The sequence below is a fragment of the Passer montanus genome, unplaced genomic scaffold, assembly GCF_014805655.1.
Source record: "Passer montanus isolate IOZ18808 unplaced genomic scaffold, ASM1480565v1 scaffold16, whole genome shotgun sequence".
NCBI classification, from domain to species: Eukaryota; Metazoa; Chordata; class Aves; order Passeriformes; family Passeridae; genus Passer; species Passer montanus.
Window position 1 is genome coordinate 10,304,804 of NW_024363160.1, and position 13,939 is coordinate 10,318,742.

Sequence of the window (13,939 nt, forward strand, 5' to 3'; positions counted from 1 at the left end):
ACAAAACAAAAAAACCCCAAACAAACAAAAAAATTAAAAAAACAACCCCATATAAAAAATTCCCAAATCCAGTCCCACTCTCCGCGTTGTGCGAGGCTCTCTCGGGAACCTGTCTCCGTTGTCCCGGGGAGTGGGGTTACCTCCGAGGGGCTGCGCCGGGCTCGGGGCGCCTTTCCCCGTCCCTCACGCCCTCCCCCGCATGACTCACACGCTGTCTCATTCCCCGCCCGCCCCCGCTGAAAACTTCCCCCGGTAACTTTCCCGGGGCCGCTTCCCCGCTCCCCGCTGGCAGGGGCACACACACCCCCTCATCCCAAGCCCCGCTGGAGTCACGGACGGCGGGGCGCTGGTGCCGGGGGGGATGTCGTAGTCGCCGCGTCAGCGGGAGCCCGGCGGCGATTGGGGGAGGCCGCCTTCTCCCCGCGGTCCCGAATTATAAAGTGCCGCCGCCGCCGCCCGCACACGCTCCGCAGCGGCGCGCCCGGCCCCGGCAGCGGGCTCGGCTCGGCGCCCCCCGAGCCGCCCTCGCTGAGCTGCCAGCGGGCCCGCCCGTGCCTGCCTGCCTTCCCCGGGCTTCTCCGGAGCCTGCTCCGTCCCGCTATAAATATCAGCGGCTCCGACGCCGAGGCTTCAGCAAGGCGCAGCTTCTTTCTCGGCAGCTCCCGGGAGCCCCGAGGGCAGCGTGTGTGAGTGAGGGAGCTGCTCTGCCCGCCGCCGGGACCGAGGGGGGGCCGGGGCGGCTCTGCCGGGGCTGGTGCCCGGTGTCGGGGAGGCTGCTCGGGGCGTCCCGATGGGAAACCTTTCCCGGGAGGGGCCGGGATCCCGTCCGTGCCGCTCCGCGGTGCGTCCCTGGTGCCGCCTTTTGCAGGCAGGGAGGGATAAAGTCTTTGGGGACCAACACTGTCACCAAACGGGACCTTCTGGACGCTCCATCCTCCGGGTCCATTCCCGTTCCGAACAGGTCAGTTGCCTTGCAGCTGCCTGCTTAGTTAAAGCTCCCGCTTACCTCGCAAGCGCAATCTAAAAAGCGTGAGTTTAGCGGGAGTTGGTTTGAACCCTTTCACGCCGCCTTTTCCTTCTCCGAGCTGGGGGTGGGAGCGGGAGGAGGACGCGGCCGCCGGCTGACCTGTCCTTCTTGCAGCCCCATGGCATTGCTCCTGAGACTCGGCTGCTCGCTGCTGGCGCTCAGCACCTGCCTGCTCCCGAGGGCGCGGGCCGACTGCGGCCGCGACTGCGCCGCCTGCGCCTACCACCTGGGACCCCGCGCCGGCATCCACCCCCTGGTAAGCGGCACCGGGGCCGGGAACGCCTCAGCGCCCCGGAACCCCCGCGGCCGGGCCGCTTCCCCGCCGGCTTTGAAGGGAGGAAAGGGGGAGCGGGGAAAACCAGCGAAATAAGAAAAATAAATAGTGAGGGAAGCCACCGGGGTCGCTTGGAAGACCCTTGTTCTAAAGAGGGGAGAGAGGGAGAAGCGGGCTCGGGGGCGCTGGGCAGAGGGCGAGGAGCGGGCAGAGAGCGCTGACACAAGCCCGGAGCGCCCCGAGGAGCGCCCCCCACCCGTCCCTCCCTCCGCTGCCCGACGGCCAGCGGCGACCTTCGGGGACGGGCACAAGCGACACCGCCAAGCAGCCCCGCGGGCAGCCAGGAAAAGGCCGAATGAAAACACAAGGAGGAAGGGAAATCCGACGGGAGAGGGCATCCCTGCAAGGGAAGGAGGAGTCGCTGCCGGGCATTCCAGCACCGACAGGACGGGGGGGGAAGGCGAGCGGAACGGGAGGGAGGGTACCGACCCGGTCCCCACCCTTGTCCGCTGGCTCCATGGTAAGATGAGCTCTCTCCGGGCAGGATGGCTGTCGAGCTGAAAAGATCTGCCTGAAATCTCACTAAAAAGAAGGTTTAAAGTCTAGGTGTAAAGCATATTTGAGTAGCAGTACCTTCGCTGTTTCTCCTCCCTGCACGGTGCTGCACAGAGTTCGGAATATGCCTGTGGAAGACGCTGATTTCTTAGACAAATCGTGCTAAGTCTGGAATGAGGGAGACTGGGGGGTGGGGTTTATCTGTAATTTTTATGGTGTTGAAATAATTTAAAAGAATAGTCATAGAAGCAATTCAACTTGAAATTTAAATATCGGGGGTCAGTGAAAATCTGGGGTCCCTCAGCCCTTCCTGAAGAAGGTGGGAACTCTAGCTGCCAAGTACTTTGGCATCGGTTGTTCCTGACCTCAAACACACATACATTGAGGCATCATGCTCTCGGCACATCTTAGTGATCTTAAAAATGTGTTCCTCTCATGTCATGTTCCTCATGCAAAAGGAAAGACTTGGCTCTCTAGCCTTACACAGAATTAGGAACCAGTGAGTACTTCTACTTACTCCAAAAGCTCGAGAGCTCTTAGCCACAGCAGGCTCAGAAGGGCAATATTATTTGGACAGCTGGCCAAACAGGTCCCTCTACTTTTTTTTTTCCCTCTCTGCTTACATTAGCTTTCCATCAAAGTTTAGCTTTAGTGCCAACTAGGGTAAAAAAGGTGGTAGTTTGCTGTTATGGAGGGAGAGCTTTTCAGAGTACATGTTCTGCATGTCTACTTTGACAGTCTGTCTTCCACACCTTCAGTAATCATTAAAGAAATAATCTAAGTCCTATTTTGTAAGAATGTTTATTAACTAAATAGGTAAAGAAGCAATGCAGCATAACTTGTGTTTGTCAAACATGCATGAACAGTTCTTGGAAACTGTTGTTTCTAAGTATTAGTATCTAGGAACATAATTGAATTTATTGCAATGTATTTGTTAGATACGAGACATTTCACACTGTATCTGGTGACAACTCACACTTATGAAGTATGTTCATCTGACAATGAGGTTATTAAAACTAACTGAGAAAGGGAGAGACTTATTCTTGCTTTGATTTAGAGCAATTCCAAAGTCAGACTGAAGCTGAAATCTTACTTTCTTTGCAGCATGACTATAATATATACTAATAACTAACTTGTAGTTAAATTATTGTGCTACAAAATACATAAATCCCTTTAATTTTCTTGTGATGCCAAAAAAATCATATTTAAATTTCTTAGAGTAAAGTGAGGCTGAAGAGACAGATTTTGCAGTGGACAATAAGCTATCAGAGAGAGCTGTGCTGGAGTTTAATTTCAGATTTTAAAGTATGTTAGGATCCTTAGAACACATCATCTATAGTCAGAATGAGTGTTTCTCTTATTGAAAATATTGATGATTTTTCTTTACCTGTTGTGGCATGAAAACCACGGGCAAGAAGAAAAAAGACTGGAATCACCTTCTTTTTCAACGGAAGGGTATGGCTGCACAAGAATTCCCCTGACACAAGAGAGATAATAGTAGCTAATATCCATGTTATTATCATCAGAAGATAGGCTATGAGATATGCCTAAGGTACTGAAAGCTTTTTTCATGTTGCAGCCTGAAAATTTTTCAATACAGTCAGAAACAACACAGCTTAGGATTATTTTCCCTCTCTTTGATGGTCACTGCTTTCCAGCTAACAAAAATGTAACTTTGATCCTGCCGTAAGAGAGCCTGTATTTCTACATTTCTTTTGGTACATTGGAATGATCTGTTCCACAAAGAGAAACAAATGGCAACACACAGCCTTTAAAGCTATGCAGGGTATTGGAAATACTGAACGCTGCAGTATGGAACAGCTGGCTTCTTTGCAGTGACCATGCTGTGCAGCTTTTCTAAAATTTCTGAATGATACTTTTAATTATGAAGATTGAATACGTTTCTACACTTGCATTATGAAGCAAACCACAACGGTTTTCTAGCTTCCCAGTAGTAAATTTAAACAAAAAAATAGATCATAATTCACACAAGTGTAAGGGAGATACAGGAACTGTACTTGTGGCTTCCTTTGAAACAGAAACATAGTGGCAACCTTGACATAGAGGACCCACAATTCATATTATCTGGTAGTTTGTCTCTTATAGTGGAGACTACCTTGTCCTTCAGTGAGGGATATGAAGAACTTCAAAACAGACAGGTACCAAACCAACTGGTCCCAAAGAGCATTTCTTACAAGCCACTCACAAAGAGGCTCGCTCATGCTCTTTTATAAAAAAGTAAATCTAAGATAAGGTCGTAGCCAGGAGATAGTTGCTATCAAATAATTCTCAGTAAACCACGTCCATTTTTCAGGCATGTACACTAGAATGTGAAGGAAAACTGCCTTCTGCCAAAGCCTGGGAGACCTGCAAGGAGCTCTTGCAACTGGCAAAGCTGGATCTTTCTGAGGATGGCAGCATTGCTCCAGGAGACAAGAAAGAGCTGGATGAGAACCATTTGCTTGCGAAGAAGTACGGAGGCTTCATGAAAAGATATGGGGGTTTCATGAAGAAAATGGATGAGCTCTATAGGGCAGAACCAGAGGATGAAGCTAATGGAGGAGAAATCCTGGCTAAGAGGTATGGAGGGTTTATGAAGAAAGACTCGGATGACGATGCCCTTGCCAACTCCTCTGATCTGCTGAAGGAGCTTCTAGGAACAGGGGATAACCCTGAAGCGGCGCACTATCGAGAGATAAATGAAAATGATGGCGATGTCAGCAAAAGATACGGAGGCTTCATGAGAAGCATAAAGCGCAGCCCTGAATTGGAAGATGAGGCCAAAGAGCTGCAAAAGAGATACGGTGGCTTCATGAGAAGAGTGGGTAGGCCAGAGTGGTGGCTGGATTACCAGAAACGATACGGTGGGTTCCTTAAGCGCTTTGCCGACTCCATTCTCCCTTCAGAGGAAGATGGGGAAACTTATTCCAAAGAAGTCCCAGAGATGGAAAAGAGATATGGTGGTTTTATGAGATTTTAATACCTTTCCCTTTATCCCTTTTGTCCTAAATGAGAAAGACTGCCTTATTTGTCATAACTTATTGTAACGTGTTGCTTGTACTGTACAGTTTTTTACTGTCCTTGGTTAATGATGCAAACTGCGATTTGTTGTTTCAGGTTCTGTGTTCTTTCAAGTCAAATAACTAATTTCTGGTTTAGTCAAGTTTCAGTCTGTATTGTAATTTCCATGCTAGAACTATTTTGATTACTGTATTCGTTTTCTTTAAAGAGGAACTACATCTACAGTAGAGTTGCTTAACTGTACATACAATAAATTCTTCATCCTAACTGCAAAAATCCTGATGTGCTATTTTTTTCTCTCTCATTTAATCAAATTTTCTACTCATTTAATCAAATACATCCTAACTGCAAAAATCCTGATGTGCTATTTTTTCTCTCTGTCATTTAATCAAATATATGTTCTTTAAGCCACCAGAGCAATGCCAACATTTTTTTCCGTAATTACAGAATGTGTTGTGCACACACTACAATTGAAATATACTTTTGTATTTAGTTTTCTGTTGAAAGCAAAAAGTCTAAGAGAAGAATAATAATAATTTTAATCAGTTAACATAATAAATATTTAAAGCCTAAATTCATAATTCATACTGTTCAACAATTGACATAAAACGAAGAAAAATCACTTTTTAAGCACTAAAATAATTTCGTCAGTGTACAATACAGTTATATGTTTGAGATACATCTTTGAGATACATCCACTACAGAATTGTATACTTGGCCTTTAAAATAATAAACACTAATTTTAAAAGTGGTAAAATAGTTTGTGCAAAATAAACATGACCCAAAACTGCATAGAAATACCTGATTTTACAGGGCACCTGACAAATGTTTTTCCATGGGATAGTTTTGTGTTTGATACCTCAGCTGTTATAAATCACTTCAGCACAACTGAAATATAGGAAAGTGCTGGTCTGACCTCTCCGTATCAAATAAAGGCAGTATAAGTAAATCAGAGAACAAACAGAAAAGCCAACACTAACACTGCAGGTCCTTTGCAATTTACACAGGTTTTCCATCAAAGGCCAGATCCCATCCCAGTGTACAACTTCTTCCAAAATTCTGACTGTCCCCCTCTATTCCTAGTCTATGAGCAGTTTTCCCCCATCTACTACTACTAGTTACTGGTCACTTCCCACCTAAACTAACATGATGAAAGTTGCCTTGACCATGGCACTGCCTAAAACCCTCCATGACTCTGCTTTCAATATCTGTATCCCAGTTTTGCACAGTACTAGCTATTTACAAAAAGGGAAAATTAATGGTCTGACTTTTCTTTAATTTCAAGGCAATGGGATTGTCTAGGTGCTCATGGCTTGTAAAAATTATGTTTCAAAATGTACTTGAAGGCCTCATCACATACATAGTTATGATGATTTTAGGCTTGGCCCTTAGAGGACGATATATGTGGTCTGAAGAGGTCAAAATGCTGCTGAAGGCAGGAAAAGTCTTCCCCTTCTTTTCTCCATTGCATTTGCTCATAGTGGCTGGAGAGCAATGCATCACCTGAAGGGTTTCATCCACAAGAACCTTGGGTTGTGCACACTCAGGTTGTTCTGGAGCACAAACCCACACATGGGATGCAGCCATCAGCAACAAGTTTGCTTTAAACATACACTCAAGGAAGAACTAAAATTACACCCTTAATGTTTCACTTCAATGTTTAGTCACTTCTTTTCCCTAAAAAGTTACCTGTAATTCAGCCAAAGGACCCTTGCTAGCCTTCAAACTAAAACAAGCATTTCTGTACCTGTTGATGCAAACAGTTGACCAGTTGTTTTTACTCATCCTTCACAGTTAACAAAAACTTGGTAATTTAAAAAGGAATAAAACTCCCAGACCTCAAGAGATCTAATATGTATATTGAAGAATTAAGTCTTTTGTTTAACTAAACCTTTAAATATATATCAATATGACACCTTTGCCACAATCCCTGTTGCTTTTTGAGCCCTAAAATCAAGAGCCAAACAAGGTTAGGTGATAAAATGTGGTTATGATTTTAATGAATATCCCTCCAGGTGCAAAACATACTGAAATACACACCAAAAATGCACCAAAGATGCAAACATGATATAGGGCACATAGAGTTTTATAAGTTTAGCAAATTAGCATAATTGACAAGAGTCCCCAGTTAGAAACACAGGTGATTAATTTCCCCTCTTGGTACGACCCCTTCTAAAGTCCAAATTCCTTGGCAGTTGTTAATGGGAAAGTCTTGGGAAGGTTTCTTGATCTTCATTCCTATAAGAAGTGAGATTAGAACAGGCCCTTGGGATTTTTTTTGTCTAATAGGAAAAGAACTGACGTTAAGTAACTGTACAACTATATAATAACTGTCTACAGAGCTATGAATATATATGAACAATATATATAAAAGGAACAATCATTTTGGCATCATCTTCCATGGCATACTCCTACAAAAGCTGGCAGCCCACATCTTGGAGAGGAACACTCTTCACTGGGTTAAGAACTGTCTGGTTGGCCCGACCCAGAGAGGTGTGGTGCTGCATCCAGTTGGCATCTGGTCATTGGAGGGGTCCTGCAGGGATCAGTGCTGGGGCCAGTCCTTTTTAATACCTTCACTGATGATCTGGATGAGGGGATTGAATCAGCAAATTCATGGACAACACTGAGTTGGGTGCAAGTGCCACCAATCTGCTGGAGGGTAGGAGGGTTCTGCAGAGGGACCTGACAGGCTGGATAGATGGGCAGAATTCAACAATACGAGGTTTAACAAGTCCAAGTACCAGGTCCTGCACTTTGGCCACAACAACCCCTGCAGTGCCACAGGCTGGGGACAGGGTGGCTGGACAGCAGCCTGGCGAAAAAGGACCTGGAAGCTCTGGTTGTCAGCTTCTGAACATGAGCCAGCAGTGTGCCCACATGGCTGAGAAGGTCAATGGCATCCTGGCCTTTATCAGGAATAGCGTGGCCAGCAGGATCAGGGCAGTGAGTGTCCCTTTGTACTTGTCAATGGTCAGGCCACACCTCAAGTCCTGTGACCAGTTCTGAGCCTCTTGGTTCAGAAAGGACTTTGAGGTGCTGGGGTGTATCCAGAGAAATGCAACAAAGCTGGTGAAGGGCCCAGAGTACAAACCTGATGAGTCTCTGAGGGAGCTGGGGTTGTTTACCCTGAAGAAAAGGAGTCTTGGGGAAAATTTTATTGCTTTTTATAACTCTCTAAAAGGAGAGTTGTGGAGTCTAGCCTCTTCTCCAAGGCAGCCAGCAACAGGACACAAGAACGTAGTCTTAAGGTACACCAGGGGAGGTCTAGGTTGGATGTTAGGAAGAATTTCTTTACAGAAAGGGCATTTAGACATTAGAATTGGCTGTCCAGGAAGGTGGGAAGTTGTCCTCCCCAGAGGTGTTTAATGAAAGCCTGGATGTGGCACTCTGTGCCATGGTCTAGCTGAAGTGGTGGTGCTGGATCACAGGTTGGAGTCAAAGATCTCCAAGGTCTTGTCCAACCTAACTGATTCTGTGAATTTATATAGGAAAACTAAAGCACTTGATACAAATATCTAACTGGGATATATGCATGCAATCCAAAACTGGAGTAAGGCCATCCAAAGTGAATTCTCTTCCAAGCCTGAACAGGTAGGAGGCAACGTACACGGGAGATGTGACTTGGATTCTCAGAATGAAATAGTGAAACTGATTAGCCCCCATTCCCTCCATTACAACTAAAAGTATCTGCAGTCACACTTTTTTCTTGCTTCAATAATTACAATTTAAAAGATGTGAAATTACAAGATCTAATTTCTTCTGTTGGTGTGGAGTTTCTTATTTTATGACTTCCAGTTATGCCATCATTCAGGTCCTTTTTAACTCTAAAGTGTTCTAACATTTCCAGTAATTAACATTTCAAATTAAATCAGCTCAAAATGTGCCAGTGAATCAATCAAGGTTTCCTGAATCACAAATAAAAAATGAAGGTTGAAGATAGGATTTTCTGAGCTGGGAGATGAAAAAAGGCATCTCTCTCGCATTCCAAGCTCTGAAAGGCTCTACTAATTTTCCTCTTACAATACATTCCTAGAACTATCACTTCATCAGAAGATTATTGAAATAGCTGTATTGCTTTATATAAATAAAGTAGAAAGAAGGAAAGCCTGATGTCTAGAAAGAAAATTAATTGCAAGAGTATTTTGAAGAAAGAAATGCCATTCTGGGACCAAAAACAGGATTATATATTTCCTTTTTCTAGTTTTTATCATTGTTCCAGAATAGAATCATTGGTCTGAATTCTAAGTATATTAAAAAAAAATTAATATGAACAATGTATGCTGGAAGGGTCCAGACCAGTCAAAGAGATTAATGCCTCTGCATAAGGAACAAAAGAGAAAAAAAGATAGTCTAATTGAGGTTAGACAAGGATGAGTTGAGCTTTTTAATAGGAACTAATTATAGGAAGGAACAACAACAAAAAAAGTATTTCCTGAACTAAATGGAATTCACATACAGGAGAGAGACAGAAGCTGATGAATATAGTGATTTCTGAATACCAAACTGCTTGCAGCTGAAGCTCTGCCTAAAAACCTAATCTTAAATATTGGGATAATGAGCAAAGGCCATCAATCTATTTCCACATTTCAGCTGAACTTGGCATATTCTGAAATATGAGCTGAAATATGCACAGCATAACTTTGAATTTCCTGTTTGTTTATTTCTGGTAAATTAAAATGTAGTATGATATCTAATAAATATAAATAACTACAAGGTTATTATTACAATATTATTTTGCAATTATTTCTAAATAGTTACAATAATTTACTTTATAATTGTTTATAACTATATCATAAATACAAGTAATTATAACATCTAATGTTGTTAGCTGTTTCAGATAATGCTTCCCAAGATAGAATCTTTAGAACAGAAACATGTTCTAATTTAATATACTGAAATAAGTATTATTATACTGTGTTCAGCAGAGACTCTAAATATGCACTGACTCATTTTAATTCTGAAGGGAACTTAATTAAAAAGAACCTAAATTTTCAGTTTATGGTGTATAAGGGTCTTTCTGACATTAGGAGTGGTTTTGGAGGCCTACATGTAAGACAAAATGACAAATTCATAGCACAGCTCTGTAATTTATGCATATATTTCTGTGCCTCAGAAAGATTTCCTTGTAGCTTTCTTCCTCAAGAACTACAGTGATCAGCTGGACACAAAAAAACAAAATTCCTTTTTATACCAATAAGACCATGCTAGAATTCTCAACTTAAAGGGGAAACGAATGGTAACATTTTCTGACTCGGGGTTGCTGTGAGAATAAAGAAATTCCTGGAACAGGTTAGCTGGCCCTGAAAGCTGTGACACCCCAAGGAGCACACTGTATTTCTGGTCTTTTAAAGCAGCAAAGAGGGATCTTAAAAATCACACAGAGAACAGTGTAACCACTTCCCTATCAGAGTCATAATACTTCCATCCTTCTCTTCAGTTCCTAACAAGATGAGAGATTCAAGCATCAGCAATGAGACTCCTGTACACGACTGCACTTGGCAGTCGGGTCTCTTTCCCCAACAGCAGACACTTTGGCAGAGACTTCGTCTCTCCCACCCCCTTTGAAATCCTACTACCTCTTGCAGAAATCCCTTTGTCAGCCTCCACTCACAGCTTTGGATTTAATTTCACCACACTGAGATTTGCTTTCTGACTCAAACCATAAAAAAGTACTTTAATGGGAGAGTGACTGAGATGTTCAGTTCCAGCTGCTAGCTGTGGAAGTTAGGCAGCTGCTCTTACACTTCTTGCTTTTAGCATTTTGATCATAATTCTTTGCTCCCTGCAGTATTAAAAATTGTTCTCTGTGTCAACAGAAATACACTGACTACATCAAACCTGTATCATACCTGTATTTCATTCTATCACAACTATATTGCAGTTACACTATTCCATCCATCTGAGAAGGATAGGGAGTTATCAGAGGCATAGATGTAAGCAAGGAACAGGGCAGCAAAACCAGCTGTAAATCATTAATCCAAGCATTCAATTACTAATCCCATCAGCCTCATTTAAAGCATTTAAACTGACAGTTGCGTATCCAATTAACTGTTGCTATAGAAAATGAAAATGCTTAGAGGTATTTGACAGACAAATCTTTACTGGCCCAGCAGGGATTTAGACTGAATCTGTTTAATTAGATTGTGACTTTACCTAAATTGATCATTTACTGTAATCCTTGCTGAAACCATGGAATGAAATCTCTCAAGGTTAAATAGTTGTCACAAAAGCACATCACTCTGCTAAAAGATTAGATAAAAGCTCTGTGCTGTGCTGTACTGCTTCCTCAAGGAGAAGGATGGCATTTCTTTATGCACAGATCATGAGTGCTAAACCTTTTCATAACTGTCCATGGCTGCCAGGACATAGATGTCATTTGCATCTTGCTTCTCTGGCTTTACTCTGTTTCTCAACACAGTCTTCCCCAACCCATGTGGCTGCTTACAAGAAACCCTGTATTTTGCTAATTTTAAATGTTTGCACTGTTAAATGTGTGCACTGACTTGCACTCCAATTGCAGTAAGATCCGTGTGTGTTCATCACAATTCCGATCCATATAAAACTACTGGATACCGGATTAGGAAACCCACTTCTACAGTCCTGTGAGAATCTGCAACTTAACTTTTAGACTTTATGCCCTGCAAAATACTCTAAAGCCCTTCTTCAGGCAATGATTTTTTTCTTGAGCAGGAGAAAATGGTAGCAACAGCACAAATGATAGGCAATTTTCTTTCATAAGAGCAGTTGAAGCAGATAAGCCACATAAGCCTCTCTTAGTACATATAAACCAGTGTTTTTCAATCATGACCTGCAGTATAAATGGGTTTTACAGTGGGACTTTCACATTTCTCTACATTTTCATTTCTGCAAATAACTAGCTGACAAGGGCTGAAATTTTAACTGCACCACATTTCTCTATCTTGAAAAATATTATGTGGAATTTTACCTTTTTTATTTTAATTTTTGTTAATACAGCATAGCTGTCATGCTATGACAGCAATTGACACAGTTAATGTGACAAAGTCATTCTCAGAACATGATTAACTGATTCTTTGCCTATCAACCAGAAGAAAAGCTGTCAGCTTCCATCTGAACAGACGCAGTGGAAATTAATCAAAGCATAGAACTTCTATGGGAGCAGTCATTGCATGCTTGAACTTTGCTAACCAAGCTGTTGATCAGCAGACTGAAGACAGGGGATATGTTTCACTCCCAGGTATCCATCATACTGAATTTCTCTGTAGTAACTGAGACAAAAAGTCTGAAACAGGATTCTCAGGCTAGATGAGGTTTAGATGTAATATCTTCTCCCTGTGGATTCTTCAGAGATCTTTTAGACTCCAGGAGTTTCACCATCACTGCATAAAACAAATCTGTTCCCAGCATCACGACCATTCAGAACATGTGATGCCTGCTAATGCCTTTTAAACTCACCGATCTCACTGTCCCAGCACCAAACCTTGCGGGCCCTCAAAAGGCTGAGGTCACTGGTGAATCATGACCAGAATGGTGACAGCATGACAAGAAATCTGCTCTACACTCTTTGTGTAAACATGAATACCATCGTCATTCAGTTTCTCAGTATCTTCATAAGAAGAGCAATTAAATTAAAAAATGACCTTAACCTGAGGCAAAATAAATAGGCATTGCAGTGATAAAGATAAATTCTTAGAGGAAATCCTTTTCCAAATAATATCCATCACTACTGAAGACATCCCCTCCAGTTCTTGCACTGCTTTGAGGTCTTTTGTGGTTTGCTGGCACTGTTAGTGTACTCCAGCTCTTCTAGTCTCCTCATTGCACTTCTTCCTGGGGTAATTACTCTTTGGTTAGTGATTTTCAGACTCTTTGATTATTCAAGTTCAGCAGGTGCATTGAGTCACACCTTGAGGAAACTTCAGCTATTTTAAAACAGCAGGTTGTCAGCCTAAGTTCCCAGACATCCACCAGCACATCCCCTCTGTCTTCTGTTCTGTATTGTTGGAGTTCAAAGTCCCTAAGCCAACCCAGTCCCTGATCTCAGAAAGTGGTCCCAGAATAAAGGAAGCTTTCTGAGCAGGAATACCATCTTTCCTTCCCCTTACTATCAGTCTCCCCATAGCTCCTATTACTGTCCCATCACTATTAGGCTGTACAGCTGCACAGTGATAGTGAATATTTTTTAGTCAGGCTAAAAGAGATCAGGTTACCCATTTTCGTAGTCCTCAGTATTCTTAAATAAGAACTCATTTTTTTCAGTATACAAGAAAATATGTAAATTATTTATAACTACATTCAAGTGTCATTATAACTACTTGTCAATAAACCCATCCTAGTAAAGTAGTCTAAATACTTGTCATTCAAGATCAAAAGAGTTAAAGAGAGTTATTTCAGCCTTTCAATTAATTGGGAGGAAGGGAATACCATTTGACAGGAAGAACTGGTCAGACTACACACAAAATGACTTTGTATGTCTGACTTTGTTAGTCTTTGTCTAAGTTAAAGAAGACATCATTCTCCTCCCTGGGTTTTTTGGTGGGATATGCTATTTCTGGGAAGCAAAGCCAGTTTTCTACCTATGACAGAAAACTTTATCATTTCGTCCTGTCCTCATTTGCCTAAAATTGTCCCCAAATACCTGTATTTTCCCTTGTAAAGAGCACAGTCAACAGCAGCTTTTTCCCAAACGTTTCACATTTCCAGGGATGTGAGGCTCTGCAGATTAAATTCTCAAGTATCTTTAGACACAATGACAGGCTCTGTGCTCCGTGCCCTCTTCCCAGGGAATGTAGCATCAGCTGTGTGTTTTTACTGGAATGAAGCAGCAGACAAGCAGTGGTGCCCTTACACCAGGTATGACTGTAATCTCACACTTACCACACATGGTTACTGCCAGCTCACAGACCTGGAGCTGCTGAGGCACCTACTCCAAGCACCTTCTCAGTCACAGGGTGGAGCTGCCCTTTGACTGACATGGTGGTTACCAGCTGGCAGAACATTAAGCAGCTGCAGGGTTAGATGTGGATCCAGATATGCAACATCTTAGAAGATGGATGAGGCATGCACAGGCCTGCAGAGGG

General features: G+C 42.9%; 1 protein-coding gene across 2 annotated transcripts; it reads left to right on the plus strand.

Moving 5' to 3' along the window:
• Positions 1 to 436: 436 nt before the first annotated feature.
• Positions 437 to 5,153, plus strand: PENK (proenkephalin). 2 transcript variants are annotated; one of them, XM_039703084.1, is made up of 3 exons: positions 437 to 686; positions 1,142 to 1,283; positions 4,171 to 5,153. In XM_039703084.1, exons 2-3 carry the CDS (start codon positions 1,146 to 1,148, stop codon positions 4,834 to 4,836), a joined length of 804 nt encoding a protein of 267 aa, XP_039559018.1. In that variant the 5' UTR covers positions 437 to 686; positions 1,142 to 1,145; the 3' UTR covers positions 4,837 to 5,153. The 2 variants fall into 2 exon arrangements, with proteins under 2 accessions (XP_039559018.1, XP_039559019.1); XM_039703085.1 differs by lacking the exon at positions 437 to 686 and adding an exon at positions 745 to 961.
• The last annotated feature ends 8,786 nt before the right edge of the window (positions 5,154 to 13,939 follow it).